The sequence below is a fragment of the Meles meles genome, chromosome 8 (genome assembly GCF_922984935.1).
Source record: "Meles meles chromosome 8, mMelMel3.1 paternal haplotype, whole genome shotgun sequence".
Taxonomy (NCBI): Eukaryota; Metazoa; Chordata; class Mammalia; order Carnivora; family Mustelidae; genus Meles; species Meles meles.
The window spans coordinates 118175505-118197260 of record NC_060073.1 but is presented as its reverse complement, the minus strand read 5'-3'; the positions used below and the strand labels follow the sequence as shown (position 1 = coordinate 118197260).

The 21756-nt window shown below is 44.4% G+C and overlaps 1 protein-coding gene across 2 annotated transcripts in view; it reads right to left on the bottom strand.

The window, feature by feature from the left end:
* The window catches only part of PDGFD (platelet derived growth factor D), a 218029-nt gene that overhangs the window by 16528 nt on the left and 179745 nt on the right, over positions 1 to 21756 (bottom strand). For both annotated transcript variants that reach the window (XM_046017821.1, XM_046017822.1), the window contains exons 4-5: positions 11912 to 11974; positions 9080 to 9278 (exon numbers count right to left, since the gene is read on the bottom strand). In XM_046017821.1, coding sequence (XP_045873777.1) covers positions 9080 to 9278; positions 11912 to 11974 — 262 coding nt within the window. The remainder of the gene's footprint in view (positions 1 to 9079; positions 9279 to 11911; positions 11975 to 21756) is intronic.

The window sequence follows — 21756 nt, the reverse complement described above, 5'->3', positions numbered from 1 at the left end:
GCTTGATCTCCGGAGTCCCCTGGGTCTCCAGTTCGACTTCCCCAAGTTCTTAGAGCCAGGAAGCATTTTCTAACAACCAGACCAAGACTTCACAGTGCTCAAATTCTTTATAAACTCTTTTAGCAGCCACACACCACCAATATATTACCATACACACACACACACACACACACACGGCATGTGCTGAAGGCGTGGGAAGTCCGTGTGCTTGAAGGAGGGCTATATATGTGTGTATATATACCTATTGTATGTATATAAATTACATATATATTATATATAAAAACAAATTTAAAATATTAAAAATATATATTTTATGTTTTTTATATAAAAATATATATGTGTGACTTTTTCATACCATGATTTTGTCATTCTAGTTCACTTTCCCTAGCACTCAAGTCTACTATGTCATTTCAATCTTCTAGGGCTCAAGTCAAAAGCCACAATCAGCCTCCATCTCCTCTGATCCCCGGGCTCACTGCACTTTCTCTGCCTTCTGCCATAGCCCTTACTTCAAAGACCTTGGTTTGCCCCTTTCTTTTATTTAGATGTTTCTCTTCCATTAAAATATAAGGTTCTTGGAAGCAGAGAGTTAATCACCTTTTGATTCCTCCTCTCCTAGGGCTTAGCCCGAATGGAGGTCATTTAAGTCCTGCTCTCCTAAAACCATTTGGTTTCAACCAAGTCCTGCTGAAAGACATCTCTGAGGACAGAGCATGCGTGCCATTTCAGGATGTCTGGAATAACTGAGTCCAATAAAAACAACTGAAGTCCCTACGGCACCCCAGACAGGTATTTCTGATTTTCCTTAAATCTTCCGTGATTCTGAATGGATACCCATAAACTTAAAGTCAAGGTCAGAGAGAGTTTCGGACACTGATAGCCCTACTCCTCAATCCAGATTTCTGTCTGGACTCTCTGATGGAATCAGGCTGCTGCTGGTGCAGGACGGAGAAACTAGGCTTCGAGAACCAGCTCTACGGAGGGGGAACCATGACGCGTGGCAATGACTGGCCCTGAGACCCACAGAACCTAGAAGCCGTGCCAGCAGGAGAAGATAGCGTCAGGAAGGCTCGTGCCCAGAAATACACCCTCTGTCCCATGGGGAAAAGTGTCACAATGTGTTATGGAAAACACTAAAAATGAGCCTTTGATTCTACAACCCTAGATTTATGAGGCTTTGGGTGAGGGTGGGAGGGAAGGGGGATATATGAATAATTGTAGTATTTTACACCAAGTAACTAGGGTTTCTCAGCCCCTTTCTCAAGGTTCATAAATTCCCCAGGAGGAGTGTGTTCATTTTTACGGACATTACAACCTCATTGTGATTTTCAGACTCCCTCTTCCATAAATCAGCCCGTAATTGTGAAAACTGTTTCCACACCTCAACCCCTATTTGGAAGCACGAATAAATCTGGAGAGAGCAATGACTTTATAACTCTTAATGAGAAGATATCAGGATATCTTAAACTTAAAATCATGAACTTCACGACTCCGTATGCTGGTTTAATTTCTCAAGAACGGACATATTTACCGTGTGTATTTATAGTGATTAACCTACATCACCAGGTTCCCAATCAGACAACAGCGAATTTTCAGGGTTTGAAAACATTGCCAAGTGATGCGTGAACCCTACTGTGTGCCTGGTTCTCTGTGAGCTGCTGTCATACGTGCGACTCCCAGTGACTTCTGGTAACACACCCTCATGGTAGACACAACTGTCCCCATCTGACAGATGTGGGGACCGAGAGGCAGAGGACTTAAGTGATCTGCCTAAGGTCGCTGGACACAGAGTGGGCGTTTGGCAAACACGTGCAACAAAGCGGATGAGTGCACGGCCGTCTGCAAGGTGCTGAACGAGGCAAGACAGCAGCAGATACCATCAGAAGGCAATTCTCTGAACTCTAAGAACTGGGACCTGGTGGGACCTGTGAAGTCCATCTAGACAACGAAAACCAGGAAAACAAGCTAGGAGGTGAATAAGAATCAAGCGGGTCTTGAAACGTCTTTCTGTCACGTACGAGACCGAGTCTCGGAGCTTGACACTCGGCTGAGCTCTCCCCAGCCTGGCCTGTGCAGCGAACAAACCCCGGTTCATGGCACGGCTCTCTCCTTTGCAACTATCATCCGACATTTCTGATTTTCTTTTAGTATATAAATTGGCAATAACGGTACTTTCCTGCCAAGAAATTTATGAAGATTGAATGAGTTAAGGGGCGGTTGGGTCATACGGTCGGTTAAACGCCCGACTCTTGGTTTTAGCTCAGGCCTTGATCTCAGGGTCGTGGGATCGAGCCCCATGTCAGGCTCCACACCCAGTGTGGCGTCTGCTTGAGATTCTCTCTCTCTTTCTCTCCCTCTGCCCCTTCTTCTCATGTCCTCTCTCTCTCTCTAAAATAAATAAAATCTTTAAAAACCTAAAAATTGAATGAGTGAAGGGTGTTTGAAGCACAGATCCAAATCCTAGCTCTCAGTAGGTATCCCCACAACACTGTCACAATGAATAAAAGAGATAAATGAGTAAGGTTAAGCCCAGAATGCCCCAAACAGCTCGATGTTGCAGTCGGGGTCACTAAAGGAAGGAGCATCACGTTCACCTCGATCCCCATGTCAGAAGGCATGTGTGTTCGTTTAGTTCCCTGGGGCTTAACATGGTCCTTTGTAAGTCCAGACTCCAGGGGCTGGTTTTCCCAGCACTGGCGGTTCTGAAAGGAGGGTGTGCTGTAGGAAGGGTGTGCGCTCTCCCTGCATCCACAGGGGCACAGGACAAAAGGATGCTGTGGGGAGGGGGGCGTCCCACTGCTTCCCAGAAAAAGTGGATAAGGGACCCATGAGGCAAAGACATCCATCATTAGCCAGAGTTACTGTTGTGGGAAAGGCACACGCGTCCCCCCAGACACCAAAGTTACCTACTGTTCTCCACCATTAAATGATGTTTTCCAGTCAATGTGCGTTCATGGGAGGGGGGAACAGGCGATGAAAGGGGGTCAGGATACCCACAAAGATGGAAAACCTCATCATGTAGGAGAAAAGTGAGGCGCCAGGAGGAAAAGGACCCAAATCCTTGTCCCCGCACGGAGACTTCCTTCAAAGCTTTTACGTGCGCCCGCACAGATACACACAATGTGCTCAACAAAAATGCGGCTTTCATTAACGCTTTCTGGAGAACTGAGTGGGGAATCCAGATACCTACAAGTCCTATGGGTCATCAACGGTGGCTGCACTCTAAAAAAAGAAAGTGCTGGGGCGCCTGGGTGGCTCAGTGGATTAGGCCGCTGCCTTCGGCTCAGGTCATGATCTCAGGGTCCTGGGATCGAGTCCCACGTCGGGCTCTCTGCTCAGCGGGGAGCCTGCTTCCCTCTCTCTCTCTCTGCCTGCCTCTTTGCCTACTTGTGATCTCTCTCTGTCAAATAAATAAATAAATAAATAAATAAATAAAAAAAATAAAAAAGAAAGTGCTTTTCAAAGGAAACATCTAACAAGCCAGAAAAGTTTCTGGGTAAACAGCATCCTAGAAAAGTTTAGTACTTGCCAATGATTTTGTAAACTTGTAAGGAGTGTACTGGTTTCACAGATCCTTAAACCTGACAATATTTGGATACTCCGTAGGAGGCTCTCCAGACTAGTGATGATTACCTGACCGTCTTCCAGGGAAGAAAGCGGGAGCGTTCACAGAAATATCTTGGTTCTGTGCGGTTTTACCTAAGTAAGTAGTAGCTATAACTTGCCGAGGGCCCGTGTTAGAGAGTCTCTTGTTCATCCCAGCACAGCTTTGCAAAGTGGTTGTAACTAGAGCCATCCTGCAAAGGGCAGAACGCGGCCGCCCAGGGGTCTACAAGTGACTCCCCGAGGCCACTGTTCTTCGGATGTGAGTTAGAATTTTATTGCAAGTGTATTTGACGGCAGAGTCCACGCTTCTCCTGCGACCGCGTCCGTTCTGCTCTCGTTCCATCAAATTTGTGGAAGACAATTTTCATACGGACAAAGACCACTTTTACTTGGGGCATAGACACGGTTCAGCAAGTCCAAGGAAGCCGACCCTCTTTCAACCTCAGAAATTAGAAAAATAAATCTGTTTGGATTTAATGTCCCCTGTACCTCGTTTAACGGACACAGAGATCGTTACGGGGTGTTTCTCCAGACTGACTCAGTGGATTCATCACTCTGGCAAGTTGCTACCAGACAGCAAATAGGCAAAGTGAAGGCATTCATCTTGCGATGGCTTCAGCCCGTTCTAAACTACGTTCACATCTTAATACGCTATGAAATTATTTCCCTCATTCGAAATCATGTTTGAAAGAACAAAACTTGATTGTCCTAGTTCGTAGACAAGGACATGACAAAGAAATGGCAATAAATGACAAACTTAAAAATTAGAAGTATTTTGACCTGGGAGAATTCAGAACCAAGTCAAACCTTTTGATCTTAAACATATTTATGTCACTGAATCCTCATATTCTGGCTAGCTACTCACCCACAGATCGTCTTCAAATTAAGAAGTCAAGTGGCTTAGATCTTAGAGCAAAATAATGTCATGTGAGAAATCACAGAATTGGTATCCGAGCCTCTCAAATGGATTACTAACCGTCCCAGGGTTAGAACCCCCAACCATTTAGAGTCTGTAAAAATCACATATTTTAGGGACACTTGGGGGGCTCAGCTGGTTAAGCGTCTGCCTTTGGCCAGGGTCATGATCCTAGAGTCCCAGGATCGAGCCCCATTTTGTGCTCCCTGCTCAGGGGAAAGACTGCTCTTTTTTTTTTAAAGACTTTAAAAAAAATTATTTATTTGACAGAGACAGAGATCACAAGTAGGCAGAGAGGCAGGCAGAGAGAGAGGGGGAAGCAGGCTCCCTGCTGAGCAGAGAGCCCAATGTGGGGCTCGATCCCAGGACCCTGGGATCATGACCTGAGCCAAAGGCAGAGGCTTTAACCCACTGAGCCACCCAGGCGCCCCGGAAAGACTGCTTTTCCCTCTCCTTCTACCCCTGCTTGTGTTCCCTCACTCCCTGTCTCTCTCTGTCAAGTAAATAGATAAAATCTTAAAAAAAAAAAACATATTTCAAACCCTATCACTTAGAATCAATTTAATATCAATACATTTATTCCACTTAATGTAGAAATGCTGATTTTTTTTTTAAGAGGAGTGCACATGAATTCTGGCACACGCATTTAAAAAAAAAGCAACCCTTTGGGGAAGCATTTACTTGTGGTAAGTAAAACTGTCACTCAAAACTATTAGGTTGGAATGCTCCAACAAATATCCATAGTTGAAGGCCAACACTGATGCTGTGAAAACAGGCTTCTCCTTTGTTCTAATTTGTTGGATTTTTTTCCTATGACGCAAAATGTTTGGGGAAAGTCAAGTTCTTCTGGAAGAAGTTAAAAAAACAAAAACAAAAACAAAACCCAACCGATCTCATTTAAATTGCTAATGACCATAAATGACACCTCAATGAGTTCCCCACTCTAGTAAAGTATAAGGCTGATCATTTCTTAATTTAAAGATATCCAAACTCAGTTATGAAGTTCAATAAAGTTGTGTTGCCCCTAAATTCAAAGGATTGTGCTGTAAAGAAATCACAGTGTGGTTTCGTTTAGGCCACCATGGTCTTGTGATGATTATAGTTTGCAGAAGATCCATGTAACTTTTTACCGAATTATGTGCAAGTGTTGTTTATCATTAGCAGACATCAGAAAAAGTAAATGCAACTTGAACTTGATTTTTTTTTTAACTTTTAGGTAGCTTTCAGTGAAAGTATGAGGTTGAAATTATTGGTAAAAACTGAGTTTTAGAACTGCAGTTATGGACAAATTTGATAATCCTTGTCACCCCTCTCTCCATACCCCTTAAAAAACTGAACATGGGATACATGGGTTTGAAGTGTTATCTTGAGTCCAGCAGCTGTGATACAGTCGGAGCTTACCTTTTATTTGCGAATTTTTAAAAAGTCGACCTTATGTGCTGAAGTTCTGGCTCCAATATGTGGCAAAGTTATTGTCCCTTTTCTCTCTCCCTTCTCCCCAAACCTCATTGACCTCTTGCTCTCTGTGTACAAGTCTCTTCTTAGAAAGACCTTGAATCTCCCTGTCACCGAATCTGCTTTCAAACAAACACTAAACAAAGCGTACAATTTAATTCTAAATAGGTACCATCCCTACCTCGTTACAAACGTTCTGCACCCCGTGCGTTTATAAAACTCTGTGTTTGTACATTCACATTGGAGGGTCATCTTAGAATCCTGCTCTTTGATATCATGAAAAATGTCCCTTTGATCCGTCTGGACAAATCAGAGGAATGGATATTCGACAGCTTTCCATAACCGATATTTGTTTTTTACAACAACATTCAAGAATTATCATACTGACAAGAGGAAATTTTTTCAGGATCCTACAAAGTTCACTCTTGATTAGTCATCCAACAGACCTCCATGATCCGTAACTATGTTTCTGTCCCCACTCTGCATTCGCTGCTCCCTTCCTTAGGCAACAGACCAGAAACCATGAGTTTGTTTCTGAAGTTCGAAAAGCTGACAGTGAGAGCTGAGACATTAAACCGGACTTGTCCTCGTGCGTGAGGGTCGTGTGTGTGAGACAGGCACGCGGGTGGTGCGGCAGGCGTGGAATGATAAACAATGAAGGCAGCACGTTTATACAAGCGCAGGGACGGTGGACACTGGCCCGGGCTTCCAGAAACAGTACAGACCTGCCTTAGGGCCATTCTAAACAAGAGGTTAAGAAATGGAGCCCAAGCCAACCAGGGAAAGGAGTGTTGACTCCGTCAGGACTACGCGCAATGTCACCTTGCGTGTCTTTGCGAGGCTCTGCCAGGACCAAAGGCAATCTTAATAAGCTACAGTCCTCAGTCTTATGGGACGGGTTTCTGCAAACTTTGGATGCATGCTCCTGCTGGACTATTAATATCTTTAATTCCACACACACTCACGGAGGCCGTGCCGAGAGCCCGAGATACAGATGAACAAGGTCTAACACCGTGGCCCTCAGCATTGGCTGCCACTCAGGATGGCTCTCAGTCTCCCACGGGCCGTAAAACAGCACCCACAGCTCAGCCGCACCCTCAGAGGCTGGGAGCCAGTGGCTGGGACCAGGCGCCCACGGCTTCCTGCCGTTCCCCAGCTGACTTAATACTCACACCCCGAGGTCCTAGGATCTCACACTACCTTACAGAAGACACCAAGACACAGTTGACTGCAGTAGTAGGACATAGGACGGCCGTGGCGCCCCGAGGACTCTGTCTGAGGTGGCGGGCTTCAGGCGGAGAGGATGAGGGACAAGGAAGGCTTCGCCAGCACAGGGATGCAAACATATTCCGGAATTCTCAGTAGCCAGAACTAGCTGATGTTTCTTGCACAAGTACTACGTGCCGGGGCGCTCGATGGCCCCGCTAATGACCATCTGAGGTAGATGTAGTCACACGCGCTGGCAGAAGAAACGGAGGCACAGGAAGACCAGCGACCTGCCGGACCTTCACAGCACCTGTAAACGGCCGAGTTAGGGTCTGAACCCGGACGCTCTGCCTCCAACTCAACATAAGTTCTGGGGGAAAGAAAGTAATGGATTTAGGTTTATTTTTAAATTTTAAAAATCCGAGTGATAGGAATTAGCAAGCAGAATTGCTCCTCAAGTAGCTATCGTACGGAAGATACGACAGAGTCGGAGTTTTTCATTTCTTTGTCCATTACCATCTTTTCCTGTTTTTCTGGGGTTTTCAAAACACTGTGAATCTTTTACTTTCCTTCAAGTTCATGTGAGTAGAGACCTAAAGACAGCAGCACTACAGAAAAGCAATTTCTTGTCTGAGTTGAATCCAGCCTGAGGCCCGGGGAGACTCTGTTTAAGAGCTCTGGTGATCTGCCTGCGGCGTATCTCCAGGACGTCAAGGACACCAGGGACTCCCAGTCCACCCCTTCACTGAGCGTTTTTCGAAGATAAAGTTCCAGACCTGAGCCATAAGCTGCAGACCCAGGCAGGAGCTAACTCATTAGTCATTCCAGGACAAATGCTCTAACAGTCACGCTTACTGACACAAGCATTTTCTACCAGAGCAGGCCAAGTTCACAGTTCTTCAAAGCGTCCCTGACATTATAAAATGTAGGAAACAATCTCTATGTTAGCAAAATGCCTTCACATCTATGATGCAAACGAGCTTTATGACTTTTAGTGAAAATTTCAATGATAAATTTTAGCAAATAAAGAAAGAAGGAAAAGGGCTAGAAACTATAGTTTTATTCAATAAAAGTCATAACAAGATATTTCGCTATTAATTTAAACATGCAAAGAAACAACCTCATCTCAGATCCTATAGCTCAGACGTATGAGTAAGATACTCATTTTTTTCAGTATTATTGTTTTAACTCAAGATGTTTTCTTGTGAGTGCTCCTCCCTCCTCCCCTCATGATATTTGCTTGAAACTTCCTGTGGAACGCATGCCCACACCCCCCACTCCAAGTCATCCCAGGCCTTCCTTGTGTCATCTCTTGGACATGTACGTCCTACGAAGCCTCCAGGGCACCAAGCACATAGTAGACCTTCATAAAACCATTCAAGAATATAGACACTGAATGGGAAAACATGAAAGCTTCCCCAGAGTTCTGACTACTTCTTTCCCGGGAGCCTATCCTACCAGCATCAAGCCCTGAGCTAAATCAACATTCACATCTGTTGGAGAGGCCCAGCGGACCACCACATGGGCACTGGCCCTAGAGGCGAGAGACCATGATGCTCATCTCCTCTCTACTGCCCACAGGCCACACAGCTTGTACCAACGCGCTTCCTTCCAATGACAGCGAGGCTAATAATACCTTACTTGCCAAGATGCAAGAAGCTGGTCCAGATGATTTTACAAGGTTTCTTCTAGCTCTTTCTTAGTCCCGTACAAACAACACAGTTTATGATAAATCCAGAACCTCATCTGAAGGTGTTGTTCAAGGGATATGGGACAAGACAGGCAATAGTCCTCTGATTTTAGTGAGTTACATATATTGCGAATTTAGTCCTCACTGAGAGTTACTATCAGTAGTCTTATCTGCTCGGGAAGAACCGCCAAGGCTCTGTCTCTTACCTTTTGACTTCCTGTCATGGTAGGACCTGCCCCGATAATGGGGGGTGTCCAAATAGAGATTCTCCAGGTCTTCCTGCCATGACTCTGGATTGAAGTGCTTGAGCAGGTCTTCCACGGTGTCAAACTCTGCGACTGTCTTGTCCAGGGCGTCCGCCGTGAGGGTGGGGTCCGTTACTGATGGAGAGTGATAGGATACCTCCTAAGGGTGACATACAGCTCAGTGTACTCAGAGAAGGTCCATCGCTACGAAATACAATAGTCATACAACTGTACGGAAGGAACATAAACCGGCTTCTGATCGTGAGACATTCTACGCATAGATGTCATGCTCAAGCTACCACAGTTCTGCCGTGTTCTTAAATAAGAGCAATTAATTGGTAAAGGATAGTCATTCACAGTTTTGCAAATCAAAAACAGGCAGATCACAAAACTCCAGTACCTCTGAAATATAATCATTAAAGAAGATATCGACTCAGTGGCAATATCCAAATTACATCATCCCATGTCCTGGTTCGAGCTCCCAAAGCATCCACATCTGCATCCACAAATAATCATTAGAATCTAAACTGTGAACTGCTTTCGTAATCCATTCTCTCCCGCCATGTTTAGCCTCTGTGCTTCCTCTTCACGGGTCACCTCACATCGCAGGGGTCATGTGAGCAGGGCTCGAATCTCCTCTGGAGAGAATCCGATAAAATCTGGCACGTTCACCAGCTTATTTACTGGGCATCAACAAGGATAATTAGTCGTGAAACCTGCTCTCGACCAAGACTGGGAGATCCTATGGGAAGCATATATATATATGTATGTATGTATTTTTAAAAGGGCTGATGCTTGCTCACGATCCCAGCTGTCCTTAAAATACTCTCAGAAATATTCTTTAAATGGGGCATGCAACACACTGAAAGTTTGGGAGGGATTCCGTGCACTACGTCCCCACGTAAGTTCCTAAGCCCTTACTTCACTACCTCTTGGATAATCTAGAGGCCAATGAGCCATGATTCAAACATCTCTGTACAAATTCATGACCCATTAACAAGGAAATAGAAAGCACAGAGCCACAAAGTGTTTCAAAAGGTCTTTCAAGAAACTGCCAAACAGATAAGATCCCTCACGGGCAAATATCCCTCCCGCTCCGGGAAAGGGGGAATGAACCAGCACTTGCATTCCTGGGACTTCAGGCGGCTCCTAACAAGAACCACTGCGTGCCACAGTGTTTCAGACGGCAAAGCCCATATTTCTCATTCTCACTTTCAGCTCAGGGTTCCTCTCTGGTTAACCAATTGAGGTCCAAAAGTCTGAAAGCCAGAGAATGGATGCCCGCCTGCCTTCAGGTGGTCCTTCTGTGGCAAAAGCATTAACCCACCGTGGTGTACCTTAAAAGCAGTTTTCAAATATGCCTGGTAGGGAAAGGGAACAGGGAAGGGCTTTTATTATTATTATTATTTAAAATCATTTTTATTATTGTTATAAATTATTATTTATTGTAATTATTTAAAAACTATTTTTGTGAGAAAGAACTAACTGAGTGTGCCTCTTTTCACAGCCCTGTAGACCTGATACCATTCAGCTTTCGTCATATATAAAAATCCATTCTAGGGGCACCTGGGTGGCTCAGTGGGTTAGGCCTCTGCCTTCGGCTCAGGTCACGGTCTCAGGGTCCTGGGATCAAGCCCCACATCGGCCTCTCTGCTCAGCGGGGAGCCTGTTTCCCCCTCTCTCTGCCTGCCTCTCTGCCTACTTGTGATCTCTGTCTGTCAAATAAATAAAATCTTAAAAAAAAAATCCATTCTAAAGCTAACTGAATGGCTTTAAAATAACAATTTGTAAAAGAAAAAAATGCTCAGAAAACTAGAAGCCACTTTCCACAAAAACAAAATATGCTTTATGTAGAGGTTTGGGGCTGTCAAGAACAAATAAGAGACTCTTCATATCACCATTAGAAACATCACTGACCTCTTGATGAGGCCATGTTGTTCTTGTCCAGCGGACGCACCAGGTGAATTAGTCACAGAATCCATCGCTAAGGAAACCCTGCCCTCTAAAGGAATTTCTTTAAAAATCCCCCAGAGAGCAAAGGATGGAATATTACTTGAAAAAAAAAATTCCACTCTAACTCAGCCACATGGACCCAGTCAGACCCATGGGCAAGCTTTCTCCATGCTCTTGACCGTCTAGGGAATACCTACGTTTATCATCTTGTATCTCCTTGTTATTACGTGCTACCTATAGGACTGGTGAAAACAAGGTCTGATCTTTCTGAACAAAGAGAAGTAGAATACTGAGAAATGACTAAACGTGGAGGAAAAAATGGAGAGCACGAACCATTTCATAGTTTTGGGGTGAGTTGTGTTTTATTTCGAGGTCCAATAGAACACATGCCTGGTTTGCACTTATCTTACTGTAAACACTGGGATTTTTCACATCTGCAAATATCCTTAAAAACACAAAGGTTAACAGCTTCCCCTGGAATATTCAAAACACTATTTCAAAATTCCCCACTGGAACTTGGGTTCATGGACCAGTGTGCTATGTTTGATATGTCTGGACAGTCAACTAGTTGGAACATTCTACTTTGAAACTGATAAATACTGAAGCCATTGTCTAGCCTGTGTTCCTACGATGGGTACTGGCATTTCCCAAGAACCTTTTTGAAGAGAGGGGGGGAAAGGGCATGTGACAAAGCCCACTGTAACCGTAAAAGAAATGGAAGGACACATCATGATTGCAAGTACAGCCCTAGGTCCTTCAGGCAGCTGATGCCGTTCTGGGGTTGAGCTCAGCTTCTCCATCAGCTTTTTTTCTCTGGCAACAGAAAAACAAATTACTTACTGAGATAGAGCTTGTGACTGACTCCCAGTTGGTCTCTGAGGCTGCTGCGGGTTGGAAATCTTCCTAGAAGGCAAGAAACATCCATGTGAGTCAGTCAAACCTCTGTGCAATTCATTACGTGCTCAGTTTCTATATCTCAGCCATCAGAATCTTCTTCCCACTAAGTGACAACAGAGATAAGGTTACATTCTTGCCGGATGGTTCACCGTTTGTCTTCAGCACCTCTCCTCAAGAACCCTTCTCATTCAAGACATGCGCATTTGTGGACATAATGGGTAGGATCACATTTACTCCTAAGTCCTGGTGAAATGGAAAATGTGCAGACAGGAGTTCATATTTTAAGTCGGCCATCTGCCCACTGGGTGACCTCGGGCACTCTACCTAGCCTCTGCAATCCATCTGTAAAAGGCTGGGATGGAATGCTTAAATTAGAGAGTAGTTTTGAGAACTAACTAAATGCAGTAATTATGTAATTATAACTAGCACTTAATTAGGTCCTTAATAAGAGTAATAATGGCCATTATCCATATTGATATCTATTTGGTTTGAACTAGTTTTGTATCATGTTCAGTCCTGCTTCCTGAGCAGGTCTCTAATACCAGTGATCTTTTCAAAGACAAATTACGCAGCCAAGAGTTACTCTTGACTCTGTCGGGACACACCAGAAGAGTGGCGGGGGAAGACGATGGCCGTGGAATGGCAAATACTACCCACTCAAAGAAAGAAGGAAAAAGGGCAGACCCGAGAAGTTTATCTCAGGGAAGCCTTGAAGGATTTGTGGTAGCAATGGATCTCAGAGAAAGAACTTCTCTTAAAAGGCGAATTTGTCTCCAGTTTGTGTGAGTTTCTTGTTAATTACTGCAGCACCAGTAGCTTTAAAAACATAACGGGAAGAAAAAGCTGAGTTCTACCATTTTCACATGTCACAGATGGTTTCTTGACCCTGCTAAAACCACTCAACTTGGCTAATGCCTTCCAGCCAAGCCAGGGAGTGGGATGTATTTCAAGACGATGCTGAGGAAAAATTCACATTTTCAAACCTGGCAGCTTATTTACCCAAGTGTACTTACCGAATGAAGCTGAGTCCCAGGTCTAAATCTCATTCACATTTAGAGGAGCTGCAAGTGCACTTGTTAATTGCTCATGATGAGACTGGTTTATATATAAGTGTCTGTGTTCAAAAAATTTCGTTGTTTACGGATACAGAACTAAGTCAAATGTGGGGTTCAAAGAATGTTCTGTTAAAAACTGGCAAGACATCATTATTCTCGTCTCCACCTCGGGCAAGATAAGAAAGAAGGAGAAAATCGGTCTCTGCACAGCGAGCGGTGAATTCCCCCAGCAGAAGGGTGGGTGACCACAAGGAAGACCGGCACTGACCGACGTCTTCACAAGCAGGCGAACAGGTGACTCTGGGCCATAGAGCCACCAGCTGCTCCATGTTGTGAAGGACCTACGGCGGGAGGACAATCGCCTGAGCAGTCCTCACGTCCTAGAATTTTCGTTTTCACTCATTCGGTTTCATATTGGCTCGTCACCAGCTGCGTGACGCACTCTAAGCTGAGACTAGAATCACAAGGAACAGAGAAACTCTACCTCCCCTCGAGGAGTTCAAAATGTCAACATATCCATAGCCAGGTACAGAGCTCCTGCGGTGAACTCACGCGTGTGCTATCCTTCTGGTTTGCTGGAGGCATCAAGGAAGGCGGTAGAAAATTTACCCGGGAGGAACTGGGCATGGAAAACCGTCATGAAGACTGTGACCCTTGAGTGCAGTCTCGTAGACTCAGGTAAGGAGAGGAGTAAGTAGATGGCTGCTTGCAAGAGAGGTGGGGTAGAAAACTCCGAGAGGGAGATGTCTGGACAAATGTGAGGAGCATGTAAGGAAAGGAAGCTATTGAGGAAAATTAGTGGGTCGTGCTGGGTACGGCGCGTCTGAGGAGCCCGTGCATCATGCAGCTGCTGATGCTCAGGACGCCGTCTGCTCCAGGAGAGGACCCCGTGAGGGAGACCAGCACCCGGGATACAGGTCTGAGAACCTCCAGCACAGCAAGGAGGCAAGTGACGGATCGTGTTGGTCATGTGTGAAATCAGAAGAGGGACGATCTCAAAATCTTGGACCTGGAAAGAACTGTAGTATTATCTCACGCAAACTCTTCATTTTAATGGTTAGAAAACCAGGTCTCAAGGCTGCCACCTGAGCACACTTCTTAGTGCACACTGTGTGCTGGTCTTTCACATCCTTGTAGCTGGCTGGGATGAAACAGGGTCCAGAGGGAAGGTAAAAGAAAAGTAGGAAAGATGTACAGCAGAATATCGGTGGAAGGTTCTACGAGGATATCACCTAAAGTACTCTTAGCGATTTAGATTTCACATCTACACTTACTAGGTTCCGTGACTACGATTTACTTCGTTTTCTTGCATAAATATAGGGTTAAAGTGTTTTGTTAAGCAGTTTTGAGCATAAAGGGGTTTCGTGCACATGCACCCAGACAAATGTTACACAGAGAACTTTTCGTTTCTTCACTGTCTGCTTAGAAACTTTAATAGGCAGCCATGACAGAGGATTTCATTACGTTCCAGATAAAAAGTAAATTTATCTTCTCTTGGCAACATGACTATTAGACTTTTCAAATAAACCAACCTTCTTTGAGGTTATTTCAAAATTTGCCATTATTTATAAATGACACATTTAAAATGAGCTTTAAGAAAGGGAAAAATACCCCTTCTAAGACGGAACTGCAGAATTTAGACCCGAAAGGACAAACTTGGCATTGGAAGGAACATAGCCATTTGCTTTCTAAATCTATCCTTCACATGCACTGCTCATCTCCTGTACCACAATCTCGTCGGAGATACTGGCGGGGCTCCCAGACTCCGGTTCTAAATGCTGCTACCGTCTCCAGAGTCCACACTGCACATGGCAGCCGCCACGTGCTTGTCTTTTCTGGCTTTACAAAAGACGACCGAAAGACAACACTGTGTAAATTGAAGGTACACCACACGATAATCTGATAGACGTGTAACTCGCTAAGTGGTTAAAATGAGGCCAGTTAACACATCAATCACCTCACGTAACTACAACCGTGTGCACGTGCGTGTGGTGAGAATTTTCGAGAACGACTCTTTCTCAGCAACTCTCAAGTGTATAATACAAGATCGTTAATTACAGTCACTGCGCTGAGCACCAGACACCCAGAACTTCTTGATCTGATCACCGGAAGTTTGTACCCTTTGACCAACCACTTCCCAGTTTCCTCCTTTCTTGCCCCTGGCAGGTACCCTACGCGTGTGTTCCTTTCGTTTGACCTTTTTTCCCCTTCTTCTTAAGAGCACACATATAGGTGAGATACAGGTTTGTCTTTGTCTGACTTGTTTTACTTAGTATAAAGTCTGATGTCCTCAAGGTCCTCAAGGTCCTCCCTGTTGTCTCAAAAGCAGGATTTCCGTCTTGCTCAGGCGGAATTACATCTGTCAATGAAATGTGTTTTCTTCATCTGTTCATCTGTCAATGAACACGTAGGTTGTTTCCATGTCTTGGCTACGGTGAATGACAGTGCCGTGAACGGTGGGGGGGGGGGGGGTAGAAGTCTCCCCAATACAGTGACTGAGTTTCTTTTGGTTACATAACCAGAAGAGGGATTACTGGATTGTATGATAGTTTTTTTAATTTCTTGAGGAAGCTCCGTGCTGCTTTCTACAGGGCCTGTACTCATCTATCTGCCTTCCCTCCAACAGTGCATTAATGCTCCCTCTTCTCCACTCCCTTGCCAACACTTGTTATCTCTTGTCTTTTCGATACTGGTTACTGTCTTAGGTGTAAGGTGACAGCTCATTGTGCTTATGATTTGGGTTTCCCTGCTGATTAGTAATGTTGAGCATCTCTTCATGCACCTGTTGAGCATTTATATGTCTTCTTTGAAAAAATAATCTACCCAGGTCCTCTGCCAATTTTTAAATCAGATTATTTGGGTTTTTGTTATTGCGTTGTATGAGTTCCTTATATATTTCAGATGTTAATCTCTTCTCAGTTGTGTGGTTTGCAAATGTTTTCTCCCATTCTCTTGGGTGCCTCTCCATTCTGCTGTTTCTTTTGCTGTATCGAAGATTTCATACTTTGATGTGGTCCCACTGTTCATTTATTGCCTTTGCTTTTGATGCCATATCCAAAAAAGTCACTGCCAAAACCAATGTATAGGAGCTTTCTGCCTATGTTTTCATATAGCAGTTTTACAGTTTCAAGTCTTACATTGAAGGCAACTCTGTATCGAGTCTGTGTTTGTGAGCGGTATGAAGATCCAGGTCCAATTCCATTCTTTCATGTGTGAATATCTAATTTTTCCAACACAACTTACTGAACGGAGCATCTTTCCCCATCAAGTATTCTTGGCTCCTTTGTCAAATCTTCATTAACTAGATATGCATGGGTGTATTTGGGGGCTACTTTTTTCTACTGGTACTTTTTAAAGTATAAATCAAACCACTTCAGTCTTCTGCATAAATCCTTCTGATAGCTGTCCATCACGTTTAGGATCTGGTCTTATATGATCTGACCCCATCTTGTCTCCTCCCCAGTGTCTCTCTCTGAGTTATGTTCTTTCTCAAAAACTGCACTCCCACTACCCTGGCCTTCTTACAGTCTTTCAAATAACACTCCAGGCCTCTCCCCTTCCATCTAAGTCTGCTACTGTTCCCTCTGCCAGTGATGCACTTTCCCCAAATGTGGCTGGCTCCTCATCATTTAGTTCTATGCTCAAACATCACATCAGTAGGGAACCCCTCCTCGAACACTTTATTTAAAATACCCACACTCTTTGCCAACCTGGCCACTTAATTTGCTTAATTTTCTTTAAACATTTATGATGATCTGAAATGATTTTTTTTGTTCTACTGTTCATGATCTCCTTCCCCATTTAGAATGCTTGCTCTAGGATACAGGGTGCTTGTTTATTTCTTGTTTATTTCTTTACCCCAAATTCTTACTGGAGTTTTGAATACATGCTCTGATCTCACTGGTTTAGCGAGCATTATCAGGGATGATGTTGATCCACATCCCCCGACAGCCAGAGCTCGTTCTGATCAGTCGGGGCCGGCATCAGACTACTCACTGCACAGTTTTAGAATCATCCTGGTTAGACAACTTGCTTTTTCAAAGTCAGACTCTGTTACTGTGGGTGCTTTTTGCAGAGCAGTGCCCTTAGCATGACTTAAATGCTAAAATAGAATGGCGAATAATCATTTAAAATAAACTGAAACAGTCCAGCTTACAAAAACACATTTCTGTGTTTTATTACAACAAACTCCAACAAGTGCTTTAAGAGCTATGTCCATTCTTCTGAAGAGAGAGAACTATGTGTGAGCTCCAAGAAGCAGGTACCAAGCTGGTGCTTTGTTTCCTTACCTCCTGCGTCTACACAGCAGCCTGTTTCATCCTGAAGGAAAGAGGCTGCTATTCTGGCTACTCGGTTCCCTCACTTCCTGCAGGGGCTGCACTCTGGAGCAGTGGAGCTGTGGGTGAATTACTGGGACCGTATCTCGGGGTCCAAGCCATCCCTTGAGAGAAGAGCACGCCGTGGGGCTGAGAGCCAGAGGGACTGCCCAGCATCTCTAAACCAATTACGGCTGGAGTCAGGGCTGGAGTCCGAGAAGCTAGTGTTCTCACACTGTGGTTTTCAGCCCACCGAACCACGGCACACATCACACTTTAATTACAGGCATCTTCGTCGGCACTGCCTTAATAAGAATCCATTTACATCTAATGATGTAATTCATTTACATCATTAAAATAAGAATTCATTTACATCATTAAAAATACTTTATTCTTAGTTTATGTCCTCATGTTATAACACTTCATAATCATATTTTGGTGGTGAAACTCATTATTTGGCATTTTGAAATAAAACCCACTCCCTTACACTCTATCTGGAGTAATTTTGAAAACACAAATGTGATTCTGAGATCTGTGCTTTTTAAATAGCTTCGTTCTGGGAGTCGGATTTGTGGGGGAGAAAAGTTATTCACTAGGAGATCGGGGAGCTGGAAAAAGAGCATGTTAAGAGCATCTGAAAACACACATGGTACCCGTGTAACTGAAGTGTGGGAGAAAGAGTACCGTCGGCGCTCACGTTAGCCACGTCAGGGAGCACCAACGCAGACGCCCCTCACACATGCTAAGTGTCGCATGAATCCAAAACAGATACCAAGACAAAATTAAAAGCATAAAGGTAAGTGGACAATTGGACTTGTAACAGACATAATAAACAGCTAACATCCTTAAAATAGAACCTTACACGTGGAAAGCTTGTTTCATTCTCCGAATTCTGCTGGAAAAGCGCACAGGTGTCTGACTGAAGCAAGACGGACGCTATGTTTGCCACACTGCTGACTCTGAATGGTGCATGTTTTTATTCTCTTTCCTTTGTCTATGTACGCGGCCTGACTTTTTATAATACATACCAAGTGTTCATAAGAAATTGGTAAATTGCTTTTTTTAATTCTATTTAGTTAGCCAACATATAGTACATGATCAGTTTTTGATGTAGTGTTCCGTGATTCAATGGTTGAGTGCAGCGCCCAGGGCTCCTCACATCACGTGCCCTCCTTCCTGCCCGTCGCCCTGTCCCCCAGCCCCCCGACCCCCCTTCCTCCTGTGGCCCTCAGTTTGTGTCCTGGAGTCCAGTCTCTCATGGTTTGTCTCCCTCTCTGAATTCTTCCCAGCTTTCCCTCTCCCCTAAGATCCCCTGCGCTATTCCTTCATAGGAGTGAGACCACATGATTTCTAAAACTAAAGTGGAAAAGAGAAATGGCCTGGAGTGTGTGAGCACCTACCCCTAAAGCCTGACGTTATATCCTCAGACTGACTTGTGTCACCCATGTATTCCCTGGTGGAAAATAAAGCATTTTTGTAGAAATAATTCTCACCCATTAAGAGAGAGAACTGTTCAAAAGATGGGACAATGAAGAATCGTTCTAGCATCATCACATTCGGCTCCACCGAAAACACGGCCAATGCAACACCAACTTTGATATCTTAAAAGAAAACACGCTGTGACCCATCAGCTCGGCGTGCGATCGGCACGTGCCTGCCTCGTTCGAGGACAGCGGACACACAGTCTCAAAGAAAACTGAGCTGCGGGTACGACGCCGCCATCGCTCATGAAAATCCTCCATAATAATCTTCACTATGAAAGACAGACTTGACTGGGACTTCACGTGCAGACGGGCTGTGGCCGATAACCCTTCCTGGCCATCCGTCGCCTGGGGGCCGCTGCGGAGGGAGGTAGTACCCGACACGCTAACAGGTCAATGAGCCACTCATGCCCCTGCCACGGCAAGCTGATCGCGGTCAGTCACGGGGTGCGGGCGCTGGATGCCCGCATGGATCCCACTCCGAGCCCCGTCGGTGGAGCGGCAGTCCTGGAGACGGCTGTCCGGGCCGCTGTTCCCAACATTCAGGATCATTGTTCGTGGGTCTCACGGAGGAGGGCTGTCCAACTCCATCCGCGGTGACCGCGCTGCACATGAGGAGACAAGTCTTCGAGCCTTCTTGCTCAGAGGGACGTGCTCGTCCGTCTCCTCAAACAAAACGGATGCACTTACTTAGAGACTTTAAAAAAGCTTTCACCCAACACAATGTCTAACTGACCAAGGGTGACTTAGAGGGGCGACGTTTGGAAGGACTCTTGTCAGAGCATTTTCCTTCAAAGTTTCCTTCAAGTTATCCTTGAAAACTCTGCTCTGTTTGATGTTTTCTGTCCACTCCTCAGAGGCAGATAATAAAATAAGGAAGTCGTCTCCTACATCGAGCTGGGCTTCTTGATTAAGTGAGGCTTAGAGGTGTTCCTTTGGAAATGCGAAAGCCATGGAGGGATTTGTCTGGATTCGTAAAACGATAACAAACAAATGCCCTGTCAACTTTCCTAAGTGAGTCTCCATTTGTCCTGACACTCCATTCATGACCCACGGAGGAAAACTCAGATGACGCTGACCTTGCAGGCCTGGGCCCTGAGATCACTCTGTGGGGGAGATTCCTTTAGAGCAAAGACTTCTGATACTCTAGTACCTGAACTTCTGACATGCAGTCCAATCAATGCACATGCAAATAATGATACATCGATGGCTCGGCGTCTGCGGAATAAAGCCAAAATTGAAAACCCTTCAGTTCCATCAAACTGTGATCCAACCAAGTCTTTACAAGTGTATTCATTACATGCTCATCATCAGATCGGATCTGTAACAAGGAATACGGGGCTGGAGGTCAGCTTTTATTTGCAACAATGTTTACTACAAGGATATCAAGGTTTCCAAAATCAATAATGGACAAGAATCAAAGAGCATCTTTCTTTCTTTTTTTTTCAAAGAGCATCTTTCAAAGGCAGAGAATTTGCCCGTGAAATTAGTAAAATATATTCTGAGAGCTCTAAGAAGCTCTGGACATGAGTCAACTACAATTGGAAATAAAATATTAATAAAATAAATATATCTTTAATAGTAAATAGCCCCCACAGGTAAGACCTACTTGCAGATTTTTGCTGACTTAAGAGGTCGTTTCACAACTTTTAAGCCATCACTGAGACTAAAGTACAATGGTTTAATTTAGATCTTCTAGGATTCATCAACTAGTCACCCATGAAATCTTGAAGCTAATGCAAAGTATTTTTTTTTTTGAAAGTCATTTTCCCTCTTATGCTATAAGACAAGGAACTTCTTGTACTTGTTATTTCTGATTTCTTTAGACTATACTTAGTCTGGGAAGTTGTTAGAACAGATAAGCAAAGATTAGAGCAAATACCAGTCCAACAGGTAAGGAAGAAAGTTCCTTCAGCAGGCAGAGAAGAGGTCATCGACTCAAAGAGGGCATCACGGGGGCCACAGCCCAGAGTTAGAGAGGGGTCAAGGTATGTTTGTAGACAGAGTGAGTCTAGTTAGAAACAGGATGAACCACTGCCATTATTGTTTGTGGACTACAGCCTGAGGAAACGGCAATGATCTGGAGAGGAGAGATGGATGGTCGTGAAGTCTGATTAAGTAAACTCTGTGTTAGCCAAACAGGGACCTCTTAGTGAGGGGCTGCACCGAAAATTACAAACTGCCCAATACAACCGTGCTAGTAGCTTTTGCTGTGCTCCATACGGACCAAATGATAAACGAACATTTAATTTTCATCTAGAAAGATACTGCCAGTGGTCTTTATTCATGGTGCTGCTGGAAACCTAGGTGGAGGTTTAAATGTTGTTAAGAGCTCTCATAAACATAATAACGTTGTTTAGGATTAAAGAAAACTCTATGATTAATTACTTTGTAGCAACAGCTGCCTTTCAGGGAGCACAGAGGACATGCCAGGCACTGCATGAAAGCCTTCCAGCTCTTACCCATTTCTGCAGCTTGGAGGGTGCGGGAGGAACCTGCCCATGGAAGCGAGCCGGTCATCAAGACGTTCTGTGGTACCGGAACTTGAGGTTCAATCTGCACACACTTTCCTTGCTGCTACAATGGCTCATGCTTTCCTTCACCAAGAGTCCTTAGATAAGCCAAACGCACACCCTTGATTTGTGCTAAGTACAAGGTTTTCGGACATTTCTTAAGAGCGAATCAAAAAAGAACATTTGGTTTGGTTCACCAGCAGCCTGAATATTATTAAAGATGGTACTTTAGATACTGCTAGGCTAGTCTTCAAGATATTTGTACTCTCCAGACAAAATGGATGGCTGAGGAGATGATTTTGCTACCTTAGAAAAATTACGAGTTTGAGATGAAAAGAAGAAGGGTTGACCTGAATTATTCATATTTTCATTTCCTTACACTTAGCATACTTCCTGGTACAGAGTGATCTTTCTCTTTGCTTT